Below are 22,807 nucleotides of genomic sequence, written 5' to 3'. Positions count from 1 at the left end.
GCAAAGTTCTGAATGAGTAACAAATAGTGCATCCCTGTAATAGAATGTGAGTCTATTGGAAATACTGGAATTATAAAGACTAATTACTCAAACAGACCAAAATAAAATGTTTGCGATTTGAGGATTTCCAGTATGTAACGTCAGCTTGACCTGCACAGACTCAATTATATTCATGCAAAGAAAAAAGAAAAAAAGACAAACTTGAACCATGTGTGTTCATTCTGTGAAGTTTATTCAAACTGAAAACAAACAAAATGAAATCTCCTGTTCAGTTTATTCTGAAAAACAATTACCTGAATTAAAAAGAGTTTTTTTTTTTTGGTTTTTTTTTACAACATTGATCACATTTCTCTTTGTATACAAAACAATAAGGGATGTTGGTCATGAAGATTCACAGGAATTGAATTATGCTCCCCTGTATTAAATAAAAAATAAATTACCTAAAGTACATAGATATTTTTGTTGGATTTTATGAAGTAAATAATTCTTGAAACCTAAAACACAAACCATTCATTCAGCTTCAAGTCTACAAATATGTATAAAGTAGTCAAAAGTAAAAATTAAGTGATATTTTCCCTCTTCATAGTGACGATAAGTCCTTAAAACTCTCCACATGCCAGAAATACACATTAATGCTAAGGTGTAATAAAGTTTGGTTCAAAGTTTCACATGCGATTGTTTACACCCATATAAGGCACAGCAAGCAGTCAGAACACAATAGTGTTAAACCCAGTTAAGCAAATTTCTTTTCAAACTTATTGAAATTAAACCAAAAGAATTTGAGATGAAAGTAAAGTGGATGCCAACTAGTGTTAAATTGTTTTTTTTTTGTTTTTGTTTTTTAAAACATGCAGATATGTATGGATTCTATCCGAATCAAGTCGTGGGTTGTGGAAAAACAAAACTGAATAATGAATGTTTCTTCAGATAACAATCGATCTGAGGAGACGGAAGCAGAGGATGACATCTCGGGGAATCGGTGGCTTGATGTCGTTGCCATCTAGTCGCAGGTAACGCAACCGAGGAGCGCTGCTGTTGAGCGAGTCGTCCGCAGTGTCGCTCACCGGGACGGGACAGACGTTAGAGCCGATAACAGCTGCAAATTACAACAGAGGAGTGAGTGTTTCAGTGATCAAATATACATTCCCTGTTTGCATCAATGGTGAAATGAAATCCGGTCTTACTTTTGATGTTGTTGTGGTCGAGGTGGAGATGTTCCAGGCCGGAGGGAATGACGGGCATCTCTGTGAGCTGGTTGTGGGACAGCTGCAGGTCCAGAATACTGGAAACGTTGAAGATGTCTTTGGGAAAGCCGTTGCTTCCGAGCTTGTTGTGGTTGAGCCTCAGAAATGCCACTTTGGGCAAACCCTTGAAGTAGTCTGCCGGGATCTTATCGATGTTGTTGCCATCGAGGAAGAGCTGGGTGGTGGTGGGGGGCAAGCCAAGGGGCATGCTGCTCAGCTGGTTCTTGGCTAAATTAATCTGCACCAGGTTGTTTAGCCCCTTCAGGCTGACCTCGGTCACAGAGTCGTCCATCAGCTTGTTGGACTGGAGGTCCAGGAGATTAAGCTCATCCAGGCCAACAAAGACACCGGCGGGGATCTTGGAGATTCGATTGCGAGAGAGACGCAGGTGCTCCAGGCTTGCCGGCAGAGGCGACGGCACGGAAGACAAGAGGTTTTCGTCCATGTAGAGGTGCACTAGGTCAGCCATCGCGCCAAAGACGCCCTCTTCCACTCCTTCGTTTGTGATCTTGTTGCGGTTCAGATTGAGCCAGCGCAGCTGCGTGGCATTCTTCAGGGCGTCTCCTGACACCACCTCGATCAGATTGTTCTGCAGGTAGAGGTACCACGTGTGTGGCGGGATGTTGGGGATAATCTTCAGGCCTTTATTGTCGCAGTAAACTGCCCGAGGGAAGTTGGAGGGGCATGTGCACTCTTTAGGACAGGCCTGCATCTGGGCTAGAAAGTCCTCGTAGGGCATGTCCTGGGTGAGAACAGTCCCAGCCAGGGATACAATGAAGAGAAGGTGCAGAAGATGTGCCATGTTGCTGCTCCTGTGTTGGAGAAGAAGAAGAAGAAGAAGAAGAAGAAGAGGAAAAAATTAAGTAACAGTGATGTATTGATTCATTTTTATCATAAACATCATGAAGTGAGACATTAGAAGCAGCTTTTGTGGTGTCAGAAGATACATGAATACAAGCATGACAACTCAAACTAAAATGTTCCACTATGAGGGTGTGTCCTAAACTGCACCTTGCAGCTGCCAACACAGTGAAATATCCCGGCTCACCGCCCTGCCTGCGAGAGGTGGTCTGAGGCTCAACAAACAGGATGCAGAGCCAGGTCAACTTAATTGTATTAGGACCAATTTAAAGCTCAGACTGAAAGACTTCGCATGTCAGTTGTAAGCCGCACGTTGTTCGCCATGCTGGGACATAGATGACTAAGCCCACTACACATTGCTTTGGTTTGCACAGCGGACACATTCACAAGGGTTCACGTATTACAACACATTGTTTTGCTATGTTCAGAAGAAAACCCGACTTTTAGAGATTGGTTGTTGGGGTTAAAGGGGAAAACAGCACGTGCAAAGACGAAATGGAAGTGATGCAAAGGAGAAGCACCGAAATGCTATAATAACAAAAATCCAAAGTCTGCCCTGCCATCTTCTATCCATCCATCTCCAAAGCTTCCACTTGATTCCCTTCAGCTGCCATCTGGTGCTTGTTTAAATTCTTGATGCGCTCCATCTTTGTCTGGAACTCATTTTGCGAAGGCCACGCTTTCCCATAGATGGGCGCACTTCAAAGATGAAGCCAGATCACCCCTCGGTGCACCCAGTCGCTCCCAGTGCAGAGCCCAAAGATTTCTAATGCAAGATGTGGTGCAAGACAATCAAACTTGTATCAATGCTTCCCTTCCCCCCCAAAAAAACATAATACGACAGAAACAAACCCTGTCACACAGAGGGATCAATGTCTTTGCCTTCCAGAAGTGCGTCTTACCTTTGGCTTTGTAAGTTTCCGTTTGCTGCGCTGCTCAAGTGTGTTCCCAAACAGTGAGGAGGTACTCCTCTCCTCCCTCTATTTGTACTACTACCTTTTTCATTCAGTGCGCGCCAAGCTGTCACTCAGGATGACACCAAAGCTTCTCCTGGCCAATCACAGCATCGCAGTATCAAAGGTCATAATCCCAAAGGGGCATATAGTGTGGTAAGCCTTTGGCCCAGTTAGGAGCAAAGCACTACAGGTGTACCTGTTCTTTGTTTGCTGGATCCCACATGCAGAACCCTTCCCTCCTCGATGACATGACTGATCTCTTTTTAACTCATCTAATAAATCCCCACGTGTCCTTTACCAACCTTTGTGCTAATTCTGTGCCTCTGTGCGGTCCACAATGTGATTAGGATTAATTCATTTACCAGATGCAAGTTGCAAAGTTGTGTTGTCAATGAAGAGTGTGTGAAAAACAAGAGCCACACAGCTTAATTGTGACGATCGTCCGTGGATACACTCAATGGAGTGTGCAGATAGGTTCAACACATGATCACTAAAGCAAGACCTGTGTTCTCATGAGGCAGGGCGTTGAAGATCCTTTAATTAGCAGGAACCGCAACATACAACGTTGTCCACTCGACTCAAAAAGCCTAGATGACGTGTTCAAAGAGGTATATGTGGGACCTCTGCGCATTACAGAGGAAGTCTTTCTTTGTTTCCTCGTGAAATAGTGAAATAGCTTCTGAAGATCTCGTCTGATGTTGTCAGCAGGGAAGACACGTTGGTCAGCATTACCGCTAAAGCTACCCAGCACAAACATGACGCACTGTACTTAGTACAAAACGGGGCCCGCAGACATGAACGGTAATGCAGTTATGGGCGGCAGGTCACACCTAAGCCGGGGAGATTTCGCGCTGTCGAGGTGAGCCAGCGTCCCAACTGGTGACCCTTCAACATGCAAACATGAGATTGCACTAATTTTCTCGCGGTGACGGCAAAGGGTTGAATGCAACGGGATAATCCTAGCTCAGTGGTGAGGATAGGAGCAACACTCCACCATCAGCCAGGCAAGCCCATTAGAGCTCCTCTGGTGTGAGCCAAGGTGCGTTTATGTGCAGTGATCGTTCCTGAACACATGTTTGTAATCTTGAGGGGACAATTAAATGCCCAGGCGCTAATCCAAAACATGTGTATGAACAAACTATGCATGATAAACAAAACTTTCTGCAGAGCGTCATGCTGACTCATCGATTAGATTTTATTGTGCTGCAGGAAGTTATCTAAAATGTGCAGGACTGTGGCCCCCCAGGGCCACTGACCTTTAAGATTGGCATTTTAGCACAGCTCTCACCGTATAGCGTTAAAATACCTATCATGTCCCATAGCATGATGCACATGATCGTGAGGCTGCAGAGGATGCGAGGAATCCTTGCGCATTCTTTGCAAGTAATCTGTTATGTAAGAGTACCACCGTGTCCTCAAGATTGAGAATTTTCCCTTTCCCTTTCTTCTGATGTGAACACTTTGCAGCACTTTAAGCATTTAACTTAAACTTGACACACACACACACACACACACACACACACACACACACACACACACACACACACACACACACACACACACACACACACACACACACACACACACACACGCATAACAGATGAGGCATCTTTCCCATTATCGTTCCAAAACAATGTGCACAAGATTTACAATTGTCCATTCATAACAGATTAGAATGGTGAGTCAGGGTTTCATGCATTGCTGAGTGGAACATATATTTACTGAAAACAAATGTTAGGCACAATCTGCCAGCCAGACTAAGGAGAAGCACACGCAAAGGAATATGATAATGCTAATTTCCTGCCAGCGGCTTTGTGTTTGAGCCAGCTATGTTAATTACACAACGGCTTGTGTTTGCAATATATGGGGTTTGTGGGATTATTTCCAGTTGATGGCTATGCTGAAATCCACTTCATGGCTCTGAAGCATTTGGAAGCGTTTGTATGGCTTACTTTACCAGGATCTGAGAAAGTACGGAGTTGTTGTTTATGACTGATTGTTATGTGGAAAAAGCCAGTCCAGTGGTAAAAGTGATTTTTCAAAATGTGTTTTCTTTGAAAACGTCTAAAATATTCATTTGCCGCTGTGCAATTGTTTGTAGAACTGTTTTACATTGATAACAAAAAGCCTGTGTCATCTACCAATCCATTTGCAAGACTAAAGACGTATGTATTTTGAACAAGAGTCTGACAAAGGGAAACCACATAAAAGGTCAAGTCTAGTCAGAAAAATCCATTGCATTTGTTTCCAAGCCTTTCACCCCACCCCTCCCACACAGATTTATTGCATGAAAATAGATTTAAAAAAAAAGTACCTGCTCGTCCAGCCCGGATGGAAGGTGCAGCCAGGTGTTGGTTGATTCTTGACGTCTTCCAATGACTTGTTGTCTGCACACAATCTCAGTGCCTCTGAAGCTTCTCAGTGCCTTGGACCCCGTTGACACTTGTTGGTTAGACCCCCACCCCCGTCCCCCGAGGCTGCACCTTGGACACCAGTCGAAAGTGAAAAGATGGAGCATGTGTTGTTGGTGGGAGGACAATTGTGCACGAGTTGGGATGTCCTTTAAACGATTGTGTTGCTTAACTTTACTGCCAGCCCAGCACTTTTTTCCCACCTCTTTCTTTTTGTATCCACTGCTTTTTTTTTTCTTCTTCTCCTTCTCCTTTTTCTTTTTTGTACAAATTGAAGTCATCAGTGTGCTGCTGAGGGTTAAAGTGCTGCCCCCCCCCCGTTCCCAGCCAAACCCTTTGGTCTTCAGTGGAGGATCTGCTCCCATCACTCAGGGGGGAAGGGTGAAACCAATTTATGGCTCCTTTCAGCTCGTAGGGCCTTGGGGTGTGTTTACTAGCCTGCCAGGTGAGCTGGGAGAGGAGCGCAACGATTCTCTTCCTCAGACATTCACACCTTGCATTTTTTTAACGGGGGAATTTTACAGCCTGGGTCTCGAGTTTGTTGCTTTTCCCATCATACCAATAACCGATATATCACCCAGTGACGTCGGAAAATAGTTTAACACAGAGGTCATGGCCAGACCTGTCTACTGTAGTAGAACAAAAGCCTAGAACTGCTTAAAAACCCCTCAAATTTATATACTTTCTACTTTTAATATTTAATGTTAACCATTAATTCTTAATACGCTGTTCTAACCTATATATGAAGACAAAAGCAGAAATCCAACAGCAGGTGTGCACATTTCTGCTCATTCCTTTAAAGCCAGGCCAGCTGTGTTTGTAACATCTGCCAGTATTAGATCTATAAAGTATTTGAAGGCCGATCCACCACTTGGATCCAGATGGGGAAAGGTATGGCGTAGATATTCCTGGCAGGCAGGATGTACTTGTGTCGACATTCGCTTCAATCGGGATGAGAAATCGATACGTTAACCGAGGAAAAAGCTTGACGCGAAAATTAAGGATGGCAAATGTCCAACAACTGTGAACTACTGAATGACGTGTGATCAGAGCGATGATGGATTGACAAGAAGCAGCAAGAAGCAACGGAATAGAACAGCTGGAGTCGGTCTGGACTGAAGGCCGCCAGGCTGCAACAGCTGATTGTACTTTCACTTACCTTTTCAGCAGGGAGATGTGAGGCTTAAGGTTTTATAAAGGACTTTATTGTCTAGACACGAGCAGCAGGAGCTCTACAGGGGGAATTAAATGAGAGCGACACCAGAGGAAGGGGAGGAAATTGTTCCAGATTGGGAATCAGCACCAACGAATGTATAAAAACATGTTTAATGTGGGAAAAAAAAAAAAAAAAGCTGCTAAGATAAATATGCTATACGTTTTAAGAGGTGGCGGCTAATTCTTTTACCTTCTAGCTCGTATCAGGTTTTCACGTACAATAACAGTTATAATAGACCTTTTAATAGCAGGGAGTATTAGTAGTGGAGTATTTGCAGTGTCTGATGACAACTACTGACTTTCCTTTTCATAAGTGGGTCAAGTACAACTGACTTTTACAGCTGGATCTGACTACAAACACCTCCTGGAACTCAAATGGACATCTGGAACAAGTTTGCATAATAACTATAAATGCCGCGCATGATCAAGAAACCCACCGTCTTTAAATAGTGTCTGATCTCATAATCAAGTTCTGACTAATGATCTAAGATGAAACCACACATGGTACACATCAGAGAGGATCAGTGGGGGAGTTACAGAGGCGCAAAGACACATTTCACACTGGATAAAATGGTGACAAGTGAATTTCACGTAACACACTAAAAGAAAATATTGATATGATATGATAATATGACAAAAGCTGTGGGCTACTTTCAGCAGTGATTCGTTGTCTTGCAACATGTTTGATTATATACACAGATTATTGTCGTTGAAAGAAAAACTTCCACCATGACTCGACATGTTAAAGAAAAGTCTCCCTAATAAACAATTGTCACTCAGTAAAACATGATGTTGTTGAAGTTACTGAAACTATTGTAATTTATTGTGGCTTCTTTCGTTCAGCCAGTTTCTCCTCCATGCTGGTGTGAATGAATGGGGTTCAGACTTTTGAGAAGATATTCACTTGATTAAAACCGTTCAACACAAAATGATCAAGTTTAATCATCCTAATCATAGAAATATAAGTTTTACATTTCTGTGTTTGGTTTCGTGAAGCATGTTTCATGAAACTTCCAGCTCTGAAACTCTTGTAATTTATGAATGAAACTCACACACACCTTCCACACATGCATGTTTTACACAACATTTATGCAAAGGTTCCAATTTAATAGAGGTTGACTTTGTACACTTAAGTGTAACAGAGTGATTCAAATGTAGAGCAATCTCCAATTGATATTACTACAAATGAAAATACCAAATAGATGAATGGGGGTCTTCCTGTTATGAATAATTGATGAATTGAAGATTAAATCTACACAGTAGGTTGCTCTTCCCTTTTCATGCCTTTACATATCAGATTTTCAACCATATTTTTTGGCTGTGTTACAGTTCATACTGTCTAAAGCACTACATCAGTGCACATTATTATTATTATTATTATTATTATTACTAATACTTCATAACTTAGCACTCCAACACATTAAACTGCAGTTTCAGCATCTGTAAAACAACATCTCACTGTAATGGCGATAAAGTTTTATGTAATCTGATATTTTTATCAGACAAAAATACATATATACATACATCTTAGAAATTAGAGACAATGGTCAAAACAATGCTGGGCCGCCATATCAAATCCTGCCTCGTAAGCCATAATTGAGTAGCGCCGGCTCTGCCAGGGCCAAATTGTTTGACTCAGACCTCCGAAGTTTTCTGGACAATAGTAACTCTCTGGAAAAACGAAGAAAAAAAGCAGATAAAGAGAAGCAGACATTCAGTGTCTAGAGTCATTATGGTAAAGCAGACACACAAATTGGTGAAATTAAGGGTTTATTATCAGTGTGCTGCACCACATTGTTGGCTGTCAACTCAGCTTGTGCTTCTCTTCCTGTAAAACTACAAAAGTTACTGCTCAGTGGAGTTAGCTTATTGTTAAAGTGCATGAAAATGACATGGATGAGGAACAAATACAGCAAAAATCTACATTTGTTCCCCTCAGGAATGTTTAGGGGGGAAAAAAATGGATATTAGCCAATTGTTCATCATCTCCTCACGTTGTTTTCATATTGAGAGGTTTTATTCTCATAGCTTTTAATTTAATTCTGCTACTTTCAGAAGAAATGCACTGGATTGTTTGTTCCACACATTATTAATCTCACATTTCGATTTATTTCCATCACGTCTACTGAAGTATCTCAACTCTCAACAATAAGGGCCCAGACTGAGCAGTCTGGCCACATTCCTCACACATTTGAATTCTCAAAGGTTTGTTAAAACACAGTGGACACAAAGAATGCGAGCTTTGATAATATAATAATAACATCGATTGGTTTTGGCTCCAACTGGAGGCAAAAGCCAAAGAAAAGACTTTTGCGATGAGCCAAATACACTGAAACAGTAAAGTAGGCCGAGCTTCTTACTGTTGGAGGCTTTAGCTGTTTATTTTGAAGCCCCCCGGGGAATCTTTACCGAAAGAGAAGAAAATACTTCAGCTATTATCATGAGCTATTTGTGGTTTCTATCTGACAGAGATGGAGGGATAGAGTTACTCTGGAAATATCTCCTTCTGCAGCTTGTGGTATTGAACGAAACCCGGCAACCCCTGCATACCTCCAGGACCAGCAGGCTTCTTTCTGTGGACTTGCACAGAAATTCAGATGATGACAATTGAAATGAGCGGGGGTGTATAAGGATTTGATACTGGAGTCCATGATTCAGGCCAGAACTGGGATTTGGTGTCTCCTTTTTTATAATAAGATGGAACAAAAGCTGAGGTTATGTATGTGTTCCTCACAAGACAAATCAGAATAGCGTCTGTGACTATACTATAAACATTATGTAGATAAATCAGTAATCAGACAATTCTCTGTGCTTTTCCCCTTATATGTATGAAAAACCTAGATTTTTAATAGTTTTTTTAGCCAGCTATGGGAAGATCTGTGCAAAAATGATGTTTGTGACTGTAACATTCAAAACAATCCCTTATCAATTTACATTATTCAGCTCTGCCTCACTTTTCATCCATAAATCTTGAATTCTGTTTTAATACGTGTGTTTTCAGTCACCAGACAGTAATTGTAGCGCGATTAAAAAAGGGACATCATACAAATATTTTGGAACCATAGTTTATTCAAATTTGTTCTGTTTTCTCACAGCAAATCCAAGAAACAGTTACCAAGTCAAAGGCCTGAAAAAAAAAAAGGAAGTCACCATAAAATGAGAAAACACATGGATAAACCAAAAAAACAAACCAAAAATCTAATAACATACTGGAGACACACCAGAGGATCAGTAATGGTGCTAAGATGACATAATGTGGAAGAGGAAATGTTTAGGTCATGGTCAACAGCAGCGTGACAATGAAAAGCACCTTAACTGCAAAAAGCTGTAGTTTATTATTCAAGAACTGCACAACCGGGTGCGAGCAAGTCATGAAGGCATCGTATACAAATCAGCGAGTGTGCATGACAGCAGACAGCCACGAACTAACATATAACAGACTCGTGATTTCAAGAAAACATTATTGTCTCAAGGTCGAAAAGTCACTTCAAGCATAAAAACAATGTCAGTTGGAGTTTATTGTCGCATTAAAGAGCTGAGATGTTCTGTTTTTTTCTTCATTGATTCAAAGGTATCAGCAATTGAGGCCACACCCACTTTGACAATGTCAGTAGCAAGTTGACAACGTTTCCCCTACAAAACTACTGTGACTCATTCAAAAGCATTCTGATGATACGACTGGTTTGTTCCATCTGCTAATAATTCTTCACATTACACGGCGAAATGTGAGAATGCAGTCTTTACTTGCTGGTCCTTTGCGCAGCAATGGATAGAATTGCCCCCTTGATATATTACACATGCGAGAACGTACAGGACGGACACAAAAATGACACAACGACAACTGGAATACGACTTTGGAGGACTTTAGCGAATGCTTACTCCATTGTGTCTGTACTCAGTGTGTTCAAAGACAATAATGGAATGTATAAAGTGTGTGTCTTCAGGAAATTTTTGACTTTTTACTTATAGTTTTGTAAATTCATACCTTTGAATATTGGGAAAGCGTGTCTCATGGATGATAAGCTTCATAAATTTAATGCAAAATAACCCATATGCCTAAATACTTTAAGTTTCCCCCCCCAATCAATATAAGAGACATCCACGTTTGTCAGCACTATGGAATGTACGATTTTAAGACATTTGAATGCTGGAGGTTTTGCGCTGGGCCAACAAAGGGGATGACTGAGTGAAGGGTCATAGATGCGAAGGCAGCCCTTATTCGAACATGATGTCTGAAGCCTGGCGCAGGCAGTTGGAGGACTCGGGGGGCATGCTGCTGTGTGTGATGTTGTTGGCGTCCAGACGCAGGTGCTTCAGACGTGAGTAGTTGAGGGGTCCCACGTACTTGCAGAAGCTGGCCAGGTCAAACTCTACAATAGAAAAAAAAGGCCATCATTATATCAACTGGTCAACACTCAAATAGAAACTCTTGTCTTATGCTGAGCTTTAAAGAGGCAATATGGAATTTGTCACCACTAGTGGCGCTATAGAGCAATATTTGGATATAAAGTGAGCTGATGGTTCAGTCATTACTTTAATCAGCTGGAGAAGACGATGAAATGTGGTAAAGAATGTCCAATCCGAAACATTCTAAATCATAGTACCCTCTGTTATATTTGATATTCAATCTTTGCAAATTCATTCCAAAGGAATCAATGAACCAAAGCCCACAAACGACTTGATATGAACCAGAAAGAAAAACTTTAGTAGGAGGTGCAGCTTCAGAATTAATCAGACAAAGTACTAAGTATGTTTTTCCTCTCATTTATCCAATTTAGCCGTATTTCCTTCCTCCTGATCTGATGCGTCACATAACCCTGGTTCTCCCAAACACTCAACCTTTTACATTTTGAGCGGCACAAACTTCATTCCTTAATAAGAGCAACTCAGACTTTTCCTTTCTGTCACATCAATGACGGGAAAGACTTTATCTCATGCTGATATGAATTAAAAGAATAAATACGTTCTTTTTAAGAGACATTGTCTGTAAAGCATTTAGATTGAGATAAACTTTGAGGTGAGAGTAGTAAATGTTGAGAAGTGAAGTTGCCACCCACTGCTGATCTCGTTGGCCTGGAGGTAGAACTGTTCCAGCTGCTCGTTGATCTCGGGGATGGACTGCAGCTTGTTGAAAGACAGGTCCAGCTCCAGCAGGGACGACACGTTGAAGACTCCGGCGGGGATTCCCAAGTCCACCAGCTTGTTGTGGGAGATCCTCAGGTACTTGAGAGCGGGCAGCTTGTTCAGGTATCCCGACGCGACGCCTTCGATGTCGTTGTAGTCCGCATAGAGGATCTCCAGTGAGCTGGGGATGCCGGCCGGCAGCTTCTTCAGCTTGTTGTGACTCACGTCCAGGGACAGCAGCTTCTTTGGCCCTTTGAAAGCCCCGCTGATGGCGTCGGACGCCAACTCGTTATGCTGAACGTTGACGGAGGTCAGATTCTCCTTGTCGGACAAGAGTCCAGAGGGAAATTTGGACAACTTGTTGTGCGTCATCTTCAGCTCCTCCAGCGCCTTGGAGGGAGGGATGATCGGCTCCGTGAGGTTGTTGTGGCTGAAGAACAGCTTCTCCAGGGCGCTGAGTTTGTCGATCGTGCCCTTCGCCACCTTGGCGTTGGTGATCTGGTTGCTGTCGAGCACCAGCCAGCGGAGTGTGTCGGTGACGTTGTCAAACACTCCTGCCTTGATTTCATCGATCTGGTTGTTCTGGAGGTACAGGTACTTGATCCCTGTCGGCACCACCGGGACAAACTTCAGCTTGCGGCTGTCACAATACATGGCGCTGGGGAAATTGATCGGACAGTCGCACTCGCGGTCGCAGTTGGGCCCTGATGGTCCCAGCATGGAAACAGGTTGATAGTCGTAGTCATAATACTGGCACAGGGCCAGGCTGACCATAACAGCAAAGACGGGCACACGAAGAGGAAACATGGCTTCTGCAGATCAGACAGAGACAGACGGCAAAATAAAAGAAAGAAAAAAAAGTTTCACAAAGTTAGAACAACAAAACTCATAAGCCTTAAAAAGAAAACAAAAAGAGAGAAATACACTTGTTTCTCATCCTTGGACATCTGGAGATACTATTAGCAAGTTAACAGTTTTAATTTATGTTTAAATCGGTCACACTTCAAGCAATCACTCATTTGAATGGGGGAAAATATCAGAAGTATCAACACGCCTGTCGTGATGGTGAAAACAGATGTCAGACTTGCCCCCCAACACATAGAATGACCTACTGCCACACCCACTCCATAGCGTATTATGCAATCGGTCAAAAGTTCATGTTAAACAGTTGGAGACCAGAAGGTAAGAAGCTGTTTCTTTCAGGTATTTATATTGAACCCCATCAAAGTAGCTGCGGTTCAATAATACAACTAATTGCACAGAAAAGAAAAAAAAAATGACAATAGGAGCAATTAAAATGCTGAAGTTCCAATCTTTAAATGCACGTCTTTAGCATGAAGCATTTCATTTCTTTGCAAGTTGACTGGATCCAGCTCAAGTTTATGGTCATGGCTTTGCAAATCAAAGTTCACAGACAATACAAAAAAAAGAGAGTGAATCATTCCAGACCCATGAAATATGCAGACAGGCTTTGGATCCATGAGTAAGTTTGATTATTTTCCACAATCTGAAGTCACCAAAATCTATGAAACACTCATTAGAAATGTGCAGTGGATCCAAACAAACCCGTAAAAGCTCAGGGCTGACACACGTAGCAGACAGTCTTTTTTTGTTTCACGCACTAGTATTCCTGCAGCATCAGTCCATGCACATGAATCCAGCAGTGACAGTTGGTAATCTCGGCCGGAAAACCAGAAAATAAAAGGAATTGTCAGACAGGAAATCACATCTCCATGCCTCCAAATCCGAGCTTACCTGTGCTTCTCTGCCTTGGTGTGTGTGTGTGGGGTTGGAGGGCCAGTAGGTAAGAACAGTGTGGTGTTCAAAAGCTGGAGGTCTCTGGAGAAAAACACAGGGAAAGAAAGAGAGAGGGGGAGGAGAGAGAGAGGGGTGGATGGAGAGACAGACAGGGGGGAAAGGGGAGGAGAGGAGAGGAGGGGGGGTCAGCCTGGAGGCTTCTATAACAAACTTGACTCGGGGTGATTGAAATGGGAAATGTCATGACATATTTTGGTATTAGGAGACAATGTGTATTATTTAATATAGAAACAACAGGTGCAACAGATACAGTCAATACTGCATACATTAAATAAAAATAAAAGTTCTTGTTGATTGTTCTCACCTCTTCCAAAGTCTTCTTCTGAATCTTTCAAACATTCATATTGTAAGTGTTTGCAAGGATAAAAACACCCTGGATTTAAATGGGCAGCCTGCACACGGAAAAAGAAAATCCCCCCCAAAAATCTAAAGAGTTGGAGAATCTATGGATGGAAAAAATGTGAACACCAACTCTGGCAGGCACCAGTTGTGAGGACGAATAAATTCAGCTGCACCTCTTGAGCTGTGAATCAGGCTTCGGAAAATCTGACAAAATGGACAAAAAAAAATCCCAAAACAGTCTGAGCAGACTTGTATAACACTTGACACAAACATTTCTTCTGTGTTTTTGACCAGAAAAATACAGAGAGCTGCACGTTAAAGCAGATCCAATTGATCCCATATGTCCGCACTATAAATTATGATACTTTTCAGTCTTGTGCCCTGACGTTTTTCTAACCCACACACTAAACCCCTCTCTGTACTATATTCCTATGTACACAAACATCCACCCAAAAGGAGCCCAAAGTGGCCCTTATTCATCTAATTGGTGCAACTGAAGGAGGGCTGCAGTGGGACGAAATGTTTCCCCCGTTTGTTGGTGGACGTCCGTCACACTATCGGTGCTGGTTGGGAATCGTGGTCTGGGTTGGATTGGTCGCAGAGCAGCCTGCTTCTCTGCTCACATATCAGTCTGAGGGGCCATGTTGGACCCACTTCTCATCTCTGGAAAATGTTCATGAAGTCAAACGCGACTTTTCTGATTTGGTTTCTACTTCACTGCATAAAATTGAAGGCTGGTTTCCGCCCAATAGGGCTTCTTGGGGAGCCTCTTCTTTTTTTCTTTGTTTACTCATGACGTGTTCTTTATTACACAGACTTTAATTTTTTTTATCCTTTGAGCCTGAGTTTCTACAAAGTTTGAGATTTGGGCTGGATTTTATTGCGAAAGCTGGTTCTTACATTGTGTTTGGGCTGAAAACAATGATTCAGATCTGGCAACCCAGTGGACGACACGGCTTTCGCTCGCGGTCCCTTGCACTAAGTTTTCAATGTTTGAACCAGAAGCTCACCCAGAAGGAGGCGCTCCTGAAGACGTTCAGATTCTGCGGCCGCAGCAGGACTTTTCAGAAGGATTAATCAAAAATATTGTGCGTCTAAATATGCTACTTAGTTTGGTCGCACGTGTCAGCTAACGCTCGGCAGTGGGTATTTTCCCCCGTATGATGTCATGAAGGGAAAATCTCTTTCACTTTTCCTCAAACACAGGCTATAGGAACACATATATAAACCATTATGAAGCGAATTTGGCGTAATATGGAACCTTTAAACAGTTCGATCTTTGACAAGCATGGTTGCACAACTTTTGTGATGCTATACATTTAATGTTTGAAAAACCTCCAGTGGACGAAAGGAGACTGTCATTCTGACATTTGCTGAGTGAAACTCAAAAAGCTCAAAAATGTATGAACTCTCCATGTAGACCACCACATTTCAAACACAAGGCAGCGTGGTTTGAGAACGTGAGGAGGAGTACAAACTGTTTGTCATTCACGTAAACAAAGCATCTAAAACCTTCATACTGAAAAAGCAAGGAATCTTTCCCTTATTCCCTTGGAGCTCTGACTTACCTTGCAAAGAGTTAAAAGTGACTAAAATAAAAATCATGTGTGGTTATTTATCTATGGTAACGACGCGTCTTGGAAATATATCTCATTCCCTTCTAAACATTTCCTTTTTTAAGAACATGCATTTGTGGGATGAACAACAGAACAACAGTATGTTGGTTGGGTCCAGGACATTGTTGCCAGATCCTCTCTGAAAACAGCAAAATAAAGAATGTGGTCCAGCTCACAGCAGCGTGAGAGAATGTTGGCGTCCAACATGACGCTGTTTTATTGTCGTTCTACAAGCTACTCATTTTTCAGATTTGTTAAATTTGCTAATAATCCTTCTATCTTCAGACTAAAATCAGCCGAACCGAGAACAACAAACAAGATTCAGAAGCAAAGAAAGACGGTTTAACGATCTGGCAACACGCTCAGCTCTGCTGCTCATTCCACAAAAGTGGCACAATTTAAAGAGGAATAATCAAACTTTAATCATCTACCAATCACAAACTGTCTCATTTATATTCATGTAAAAACATGCAGGATATATCTATCATCCGTCTATTCTTTCCATATTCTGCTATTGTTTGTGTTTTGAAAAAAAATTGACATTTTTATTTCATATACTCTGCACCACAACAAAGAACAATTATACATTTTAAATTTAAAGGTTATTATGGCAGTATTTCTCCGGTCCGCTCAAGATGAAATCAGGCTGCATGAACTAAAATGTGTATCACACCCCTGATCTAAACAAAATGTTATTTTGGCCACACAACGCATTTATGTAATATCAGCAGTGGTGACGGTAAAACACTCTGTAGAAACATGCAGACCAGAAAAGAATGGAGTTGTACGGGTTTTGGGGTTGCAGTGATAGTTAACGGTAGAGTCATAGAGTCAATCCATCATGCCGGTTCAATAGTTTAAAGAATCTTAAAGGTAATTCACCACATGCACATTCCAAATAAATTTAATACAGAAGAACAAGAGGGAACTGAGGGATGAACGTAACTATAGAATTGTTAATTTGCCCAAATAATAAAGAATAAAACCACAAAGCAAGAAGACCCAAGCCTTGAATTCTGACTCCTACATTTCCATCATTTCAGGCCCGGGTAAAATTATCTAGGATAAAGGTTAAACCTGTAGCAGGTCCATTACAATTAATGAGGAACACATGGTGTCATTTATCCCAACGCAGCACAGGTGGCTGGTGAAGGTTCCTTTAAAAGGCCTCTTCTCTTTTCAGCAGGTTGTATCCCCAACTCCCCGTGGACTGCAGCTCACTTTAGCAAGCTCCACAATACGCCGTTTTCACAGCAGACGTTTTGACCTATCAAAGCAGGAAACCCACAGTTGGAAGTATTAATATTATTGATGGCTCGGCTCCAAAACGCTCTCCAGCGTGGCCAACGTGTAGAAACACCAAACCCCCGAATCTGGCTCATCTAAACAGAACTCCGCTGTTATCGAGACTTTAAGTCATACCTGTATGTTGTTTTATTTTGCTTTAACAGTTAAAATCTTCATTTAAAACGACACAATGCAACCGACAAATTAATAACTCCACTCACGTTTTCATTGACACCGTGCAGGAGAACCTACAGAGGGCCTCGTATTCTTGAACAACATGGAAGCTGATCTTTGACGGTCTTTCTATTTGGAGCTTTTTTCTAATTATTTTTAAGTTTTCTGGGTGAAGGCTTGTCAGGCAGAAACTCTGAATAATAAGTGATGCAACCACTCAATTACTTCTAATAGGGAAGAGGTGTTTTTGTTCAGGGGCCACAAAAAACCTGTGGCAAAGTGGCAGTAGTAACAACCACTGCTTTCACAGGAGCCATTATTTTAGACGGAAACAGAGACACCGAGTTTTTCTAAATCTCCACTGTTTGTCCCACTGACCATAAGTTTGACACCCCTGTCATATTGTAATCAGCAAACTGCAGATTATGATACATACTATTGCAGCTGATGCTTTCTTTCTCTTTCCTATGTGATTAAAGTCATCTTGAAACACGGGTCCCACTGATCTGAAACTTCTCTTGGACCTTGACATGCATTTTCTTCCACGTTGAATCCCCTTCCTGACATTCCTCGGTGGGATTTGCGGGGTCGTCAACATAAAACAACACAGATGTTATTGTTAATTTTGGCTCCGTACAAACTCAGTAAGGCCATTTTCTGGCACTTCACAACGTCCTATGATTGTGAATAGAAAATGTGTTTCTACTTTCAGGCAAAAATTTGGTTAGTTTTGTGTTTTGTGGTTATTTTTGTTAGTCTGTTATACCCTGATTAATGTCTTTATGCATTTTAAACACAATGATAGTTCTATGTGTGTATCTAAAAGAGAAATGAGGGGATTGTGCACTTTATAAAGACCAAACAAATAATTTAAAACAGTTGAGACATGAGTGACGTGTGTGTGCCACTTCATCAGAAACCGGCTCACAATATTTATTCCATGGAGGTTGCTGTGTTGTTGCCTCTCTTACCATCAGTACTTTGTGTAAAACAGACTCTTTAACTCTCTTTAACTGTTCCAGACTGCTTTTTTTTTTTTCGTTGTTCAGCAGCAGCAGAAAAGCAGACATTTTGTCATTTTGCTTAGTCACTGACTTTTTTATTTTCTTCAACGTGTTGATGTCTGCTTCTGCTCTCATAACCTTTCCATTGGACCAGATGGCAGACGGTGCTGGCTCGCCACGCTCTTTTCCTAATACTGTGTTTGTCCTTAACTGTAACTTACATAATCCCCAAAGTAACAATGCCAAGTCATGAATTCCACACAAACAAACACTTGTGAATAATTAAACAGTGTTTCGCTGAAGGATTCAGTTTGAGTGATGATAACCTCTGTATTTTTCAACAAATGGTTTCCAAATGGTTTATTTTCTCTGTTGTAATGAAATCTTTACCTTTTCAGTTAGTTGCATGTACACTTATATTAGAGTTTAAAATCTGTGGCGTTTTTAAGTATTATTGAAATGGGGGGAAAGCTACTAGTTCCACTGAAATATCTGAAGGCTTTGTTTTACATTCGGTCACATGAGACACAAATAATGATATGTAGAGCGTGTCGCTGAGGATATCACAAGAAAACCACACATTTGTCGTTGAACTGGAAAAAAAAAAAAAAAAAAAGATATCCAAGCTCAAAAAATCTAGTCGACTGACAAGGATGTAGTTAGTCTGCCGGGCCATGGGAGGGCGCTGTTGCCTGTTTTTGTTATGAAACCACACGGACGTGTGCAGAGAAGAATACGCCATAATCATGAACAAAATGTAGAGAACCCGACATTCTAGTGGACTGATGAGGAATCGGATGCCATAAGGGGTTAGTCTAAACTATAAAACTGCTGATTCGGACGATAAAACTAGAATACGGAACGCAGCAGAAGGAACTATTTACAACGGAGGGGACGCGCATGCGCAGTCACAACACCCCGGAGCCTCCGTCAGTCTCTGCAGTAAGGAATCATGACGGTGAAAGAATCTTTCCACCTTGTCAAACTTGCACATGTCAAGCAGCCTCAGGTTTTATTACAGTAAAGTGAATTATTTTGATAATTAGTTTTTCTCCAGAGAGTACTGTTCTGTTCTTTTACTGGAGTTTTTACGGTTCTGTAATGTTAAAGAGTGCTTGTTTGCTTGTACTTTGCCTTTTCAGTGCATCTGTGTGTAAATCCTGGCTCATTTCTGATTAAAAGAAAAACTTTCATAAAACTGCAGTATGTTATAGAGTAGCACTACAAATGCAACTGTATGACATTGAATCCAATTCTGTCAGGTTTTGATGCTCCGCAAACTCTTTCTAAGAGTTTGAAACCCCCCCCCCCCAAAAAAAACCCCACGTGGATTTTGCAGAAAAGCATAAAAGTTGTTATTCATCAAGATGGATGTGCTGCTTTCCTTCTTTTCTCACGAGCAATTATTCAGAGAGACTAATGACCGGAGCCGTTACTGTTCTCATTTCCTTCTGCCGAGCCAGAACAGACTCTGTTTTTCCTCTTCCGACAATACATTTGACAAAAAGACTCTCGATATTAGAGGCGCACTTTTAAATTCCATGAGTCTACATTTCTGAATTACACTTTGTATGATAGTAATTTGCGGCTTAATCCTGCAAACAGTGACTAACGTCCACTCGTTTCCCACCGCTCCCTCCAAACTGCAACTCTCCCAGAAAGTTTGTATATTTTATTGTTAACTGGTGTTTAACTGTGGACCAGGCAGCGTTTGGTCCTCCCGGGACTCATTTATATTTCCCTACTTTTATCAACACTTCCCTCACAAGCGTGTTGTTGAGTTTAGCGTTCGATTGATGAAATTTGAATCGTGCAACTATACGTCTAACATGTTTAATTAGTTTTCTTCTTTTTTCTTGGGGGGGATACAAACTGACATGAGCACCCACTTTTGTTGTGTGTGGATGAAACCAGTTAAGCAAGTTCATCCCAGTTGACAGATTGAAGATAAAAGCTGCTGCGTGTGACAGAGCAGTGAGAACTTTATGGTCTCTGGCCGTGTCGTCCTTGTCGACAGCACACACCGACTTGTTCCCAGGGACCTACATGATTGCGCGAAGCTGAGGAAAATAACTCGACGGGCCGGCGACACACATGCTCTGACAGTGGTACACAGACGGAGATTCAAACAAGCATATTAGCAAACAGGGATATTTTTGGACGCCTTGGCAGCAGACACACAAGAAAGCCTCTAATAAAATCTCAGACAGCGCCCAGACACCACCTTCTGTTCCTACCATGTGGTCATGTGGTAAGTACGGCGCTTAAAACAGAGGGACTCATCCCCTGTCAAGCCGAGCGAGTGTCTCACCTCGTGTCTTATGGACTCACATGTACTGCATGGGCGCTCCTGCAAGAAAACCACAAGGAGGGGAGCGGCATTGTGGGAAATCTGTGCAGAAATCAGCTGCTTATATCGCCTGAACAATCGGGGGTACAGTGACAATTAGACTGATTAAAGTGCTTTAAAAGCATTAAAGCTGATTGCAAGTGTTTATGTGCAAAGTACATTTGATTAATGTAGTTTGCATTTGCAGAATGAGGGGGAAAAAAATCACATCTGCTTTTTCTGCATCATGCTGAAAGATCTCGGGTTACACTGGTTGCATATGCAAGACAGATATAGACTCAGGTGTGTGAGTGTGTGTGTGTGTGTGCAAACGCAATCTGAAATTAGCAGATGCACACACACACACACGTACACCGACTACTTATCCACACGTTAATGCACACTAATGCTGGCGACGAGCCCAGAGCAACACGTCTAAAGTGCTTTTGGTCTGGAAGACAGACGCCTGTTGAGATCAGGTTGCACTGTGCGTCGCATTGCATTGCAGTACCGCTCACCGCCACACGGGGGCAACAGATCGAAGAGCATTCACGCCGCAGGGCTGAACTCCTGCAGAGCTGCTGGGATGAGAGCCAGAGCTCCAAACACTGATGCTTTTCACTCTGTCCTGCTCCAAAGAAAATACGCGCGTGTGTGTGTGTGTGTGTGTGTGTGTGTGTGTGTGTGTGTGTGTGAGTGTGTGTGTGTGTGTGTGTGTGTGTGTGTGTGTGTGTGTGTGTGTGTGTGTGCGTGTGCGTGCGTGCGTGCTACATATTCAGTCATGTATTAATACATTTTTTTCTAACACCTTTTTTAATGTGTGTGTTGGCTGCTCGCTTTATTTGTAGCTTGATTCCTCATCAAGTTGTCTTTCACATTAATTATTCAAAATAATTCAGGAGCATGGTGAGAATTAAACATCATATTCGCATTGGTATAGTATTTGCACTCGTGCCTCTTGATGGTATGATGTTTGCATGTTCTTTCTGCCTGCTTTCCCCAGGTACTCTGATTTCTTCCTGCACATTGGGAAGGACTGGCAAACCTGTCATGCCTTTGCACTTTAGCCAGCTGAAGTCACTTCTAGCCTCCGGTGACCCCTAAGTTGAATGATGCTCTAAAGAAAATGCCTGAACTGATGGAGTTCTGACTGGATAGAAACTAAAACAATACTAGAAAACTGTGGTACTTTCCGTAAAAAACTTAAATGTATATAAACTGTCTCATGAGACAGACCAAAGAAAGTAAATATATAATAACAGTCAGTGAGTTTTAGTTTGATATTTTGTACATTAGATCGAATCAAGCCCAATAATGTAAAATAATAGAGAATAATAGCTCAAGTTCTTTCCTTAAACTTAAATATTAGCGTTTAAGTTACTAAAACGGCAAGAGAGCTATAAATCTCTGGTGGCTTACGGGCCAGAAATCGTCCATATGCAAATATTTTTTCTTACCTCAGTCCATAAAACCCATCAATATGAGTCCCGAGCTGCTGGGCCAGCAGCAAATGAATATACCATAGGTTTGGAAGCTTTAGTTCTCAACTGTTATTTGCAGAATGCATTATTCTGACTGATCCAGATGTTGTGGCACGTTCGCTCAGCTGAGGGTCAAGTTTAAAGAGTTCACAGCAGTTTGTACCATCAAACCTGCCGGCGTGCGTCAAGTGTGCGCGTGTCTGTGCGATTCCCTCGGGGCGCTCGGGTTTCCTCCCACAAACCGAAGACACGGTGGACCGAAGACTCGAGACTGAATGCGTTGTCTGTGCATTTGTATATATAGATGCATATAGGTCCTGTAAAGACACACAGAGCATCTTTTAATGGGCTGGCGACCCGTTCAGGGTGCAAACAGTCCCCTGACTGCTTCACACCATGACGGCCCTTTTGCCTTCTTGCTTTGGTGACTTTTCAAACGGAGCAGCGTCAAACATTAGCATTCTCACTGGACTCCTATGTAAGATTTAGTAAACCTTCTGTCAGGCCTTGGTTATAAAGTGGTTAGCACTCAGTGTAAGGGACCTGGATGCAGGGTTTGCATGTTCTCCCTCTGCATGCACGGGTCCAGAACCATTCACGGATTCTCAATAGATCATAAGTTTCACCCTTTGTCAGCTGTGGATCAACCCTAAGCAAGGTGCTGCAGTTTAGATGTCATTTATATATCATCAAATCACTCAGAAAGTGATAAAGAAATAAAGCATATTTCAAAATGTGTGTCCAAACAGTGGCTCTGAGACATTCCACTGTATTTTTCTGTAACGTTCAGATACTCTTAGAACCATTTTTCTTCATATTTTCAGGTGAAGCATCCATCTGGTGAAGTCGCTCCCAGTTGCAGTTGCTTTGCCAAACTTTTGTCTCGTTAAAGTGTAAAGCAGAAGCAGCATGCTCTTTCATAAATCTCCCAGCAGCAGTGCCCAT

General features: G+C 41.9%; 2 protein-coding genes across 4 annotated transcripts; both read right to left on the bottom strand.

Annotated features, from left to right (window-relative positions):
• Positions 1-204: 204 nt before the first annotated feature.
• kera (keratocan) lies at positions 205-5,564 on the bottom strand. Of its 2 annotated transcripts, none has more exons than XM_080491987.1 (3): positions 5,376-5,564; positions 1,185-2,056; positions 205-1,096 (listed from the first exon to the last, which is right to left on the bottom strand). In XM_080491987.1, the coding sequence occupies exons 2-3, from the start codon at positions 2,044-2,046 to the stop codon at positions 924-926; spliced, it is 1,035 nt and encodes a 344-aa protein (XP_080348113.1). In that variant the 5' UTR covers positions 2,047-2,056; positions 5,376-5,564; the 3' UTR covers positions 205-923. The 2 variants fall into 2 exon arrangements, with proteins under 2 accessions (XP_080348113.1, XP_080348114.1); XM_080491988.1 differs by lacking the exon at positions 5,376-5,564 and adding an exon at positions 3,008-4,131 and having other exon boundaries at positions 211-1,096.
• Positions 5,565-9,733: 4,169 nt separating this feature from the next.
• Positions 9,734-22,048, bottom strand: lum (lumican). 2 transcript variants are annotated; one of them, XM_080491790.1, is made up of 4 exons: positions 21,839-22,048; positions 13,567-13,650; positions 11,745-12,623; positions 9,734-11,057 (listed from the first exon to the last, which is right to left on the bottom strand). In XM_080491790.1, the coding sequence occupies exons 3-4, from the start codon at positions 12,616-12,618 to the stop codon at positions 10,903-10,905; spliced, it is 1,029 nt and encodes a 342-aa protein (XP_080347916.1). In that variant the 5' UTR covers positions 12,619-12,623; positions 13,567-13,650; positions 21,839-22,048; the 3' UTR covers positions 9,734-10,902. The 2 variants fall into 2 exon arrangements, with proteins under 2 accessions (XP_080347916.1, XP_080347915.1); XM_080491789.1 differs by lacking the exon at positions 21,839-22,048 and adding an exon at positions 13,934-14,156.
• Between the last annotated feature and the right edge of the window lie 759 nt (positions 22,049-22,807).

Source organism: Lipophrys pholis (genome assembly GCF_963383615.2).
Source record: "Lipophrys pholis genome assembly, chromosome: 22".
Classification (NCBI taxonomy): Eukaryota; Metazoa; Chordata; class Actinopteri; order Blenniiformes; family Blenniidae; genus Lipophrys; species Lipophrys pholis.
Note: the sequence above shows the minus strand (reverse complement) of the source record. Positions and strands in the feature narration are given on the sequence as shown.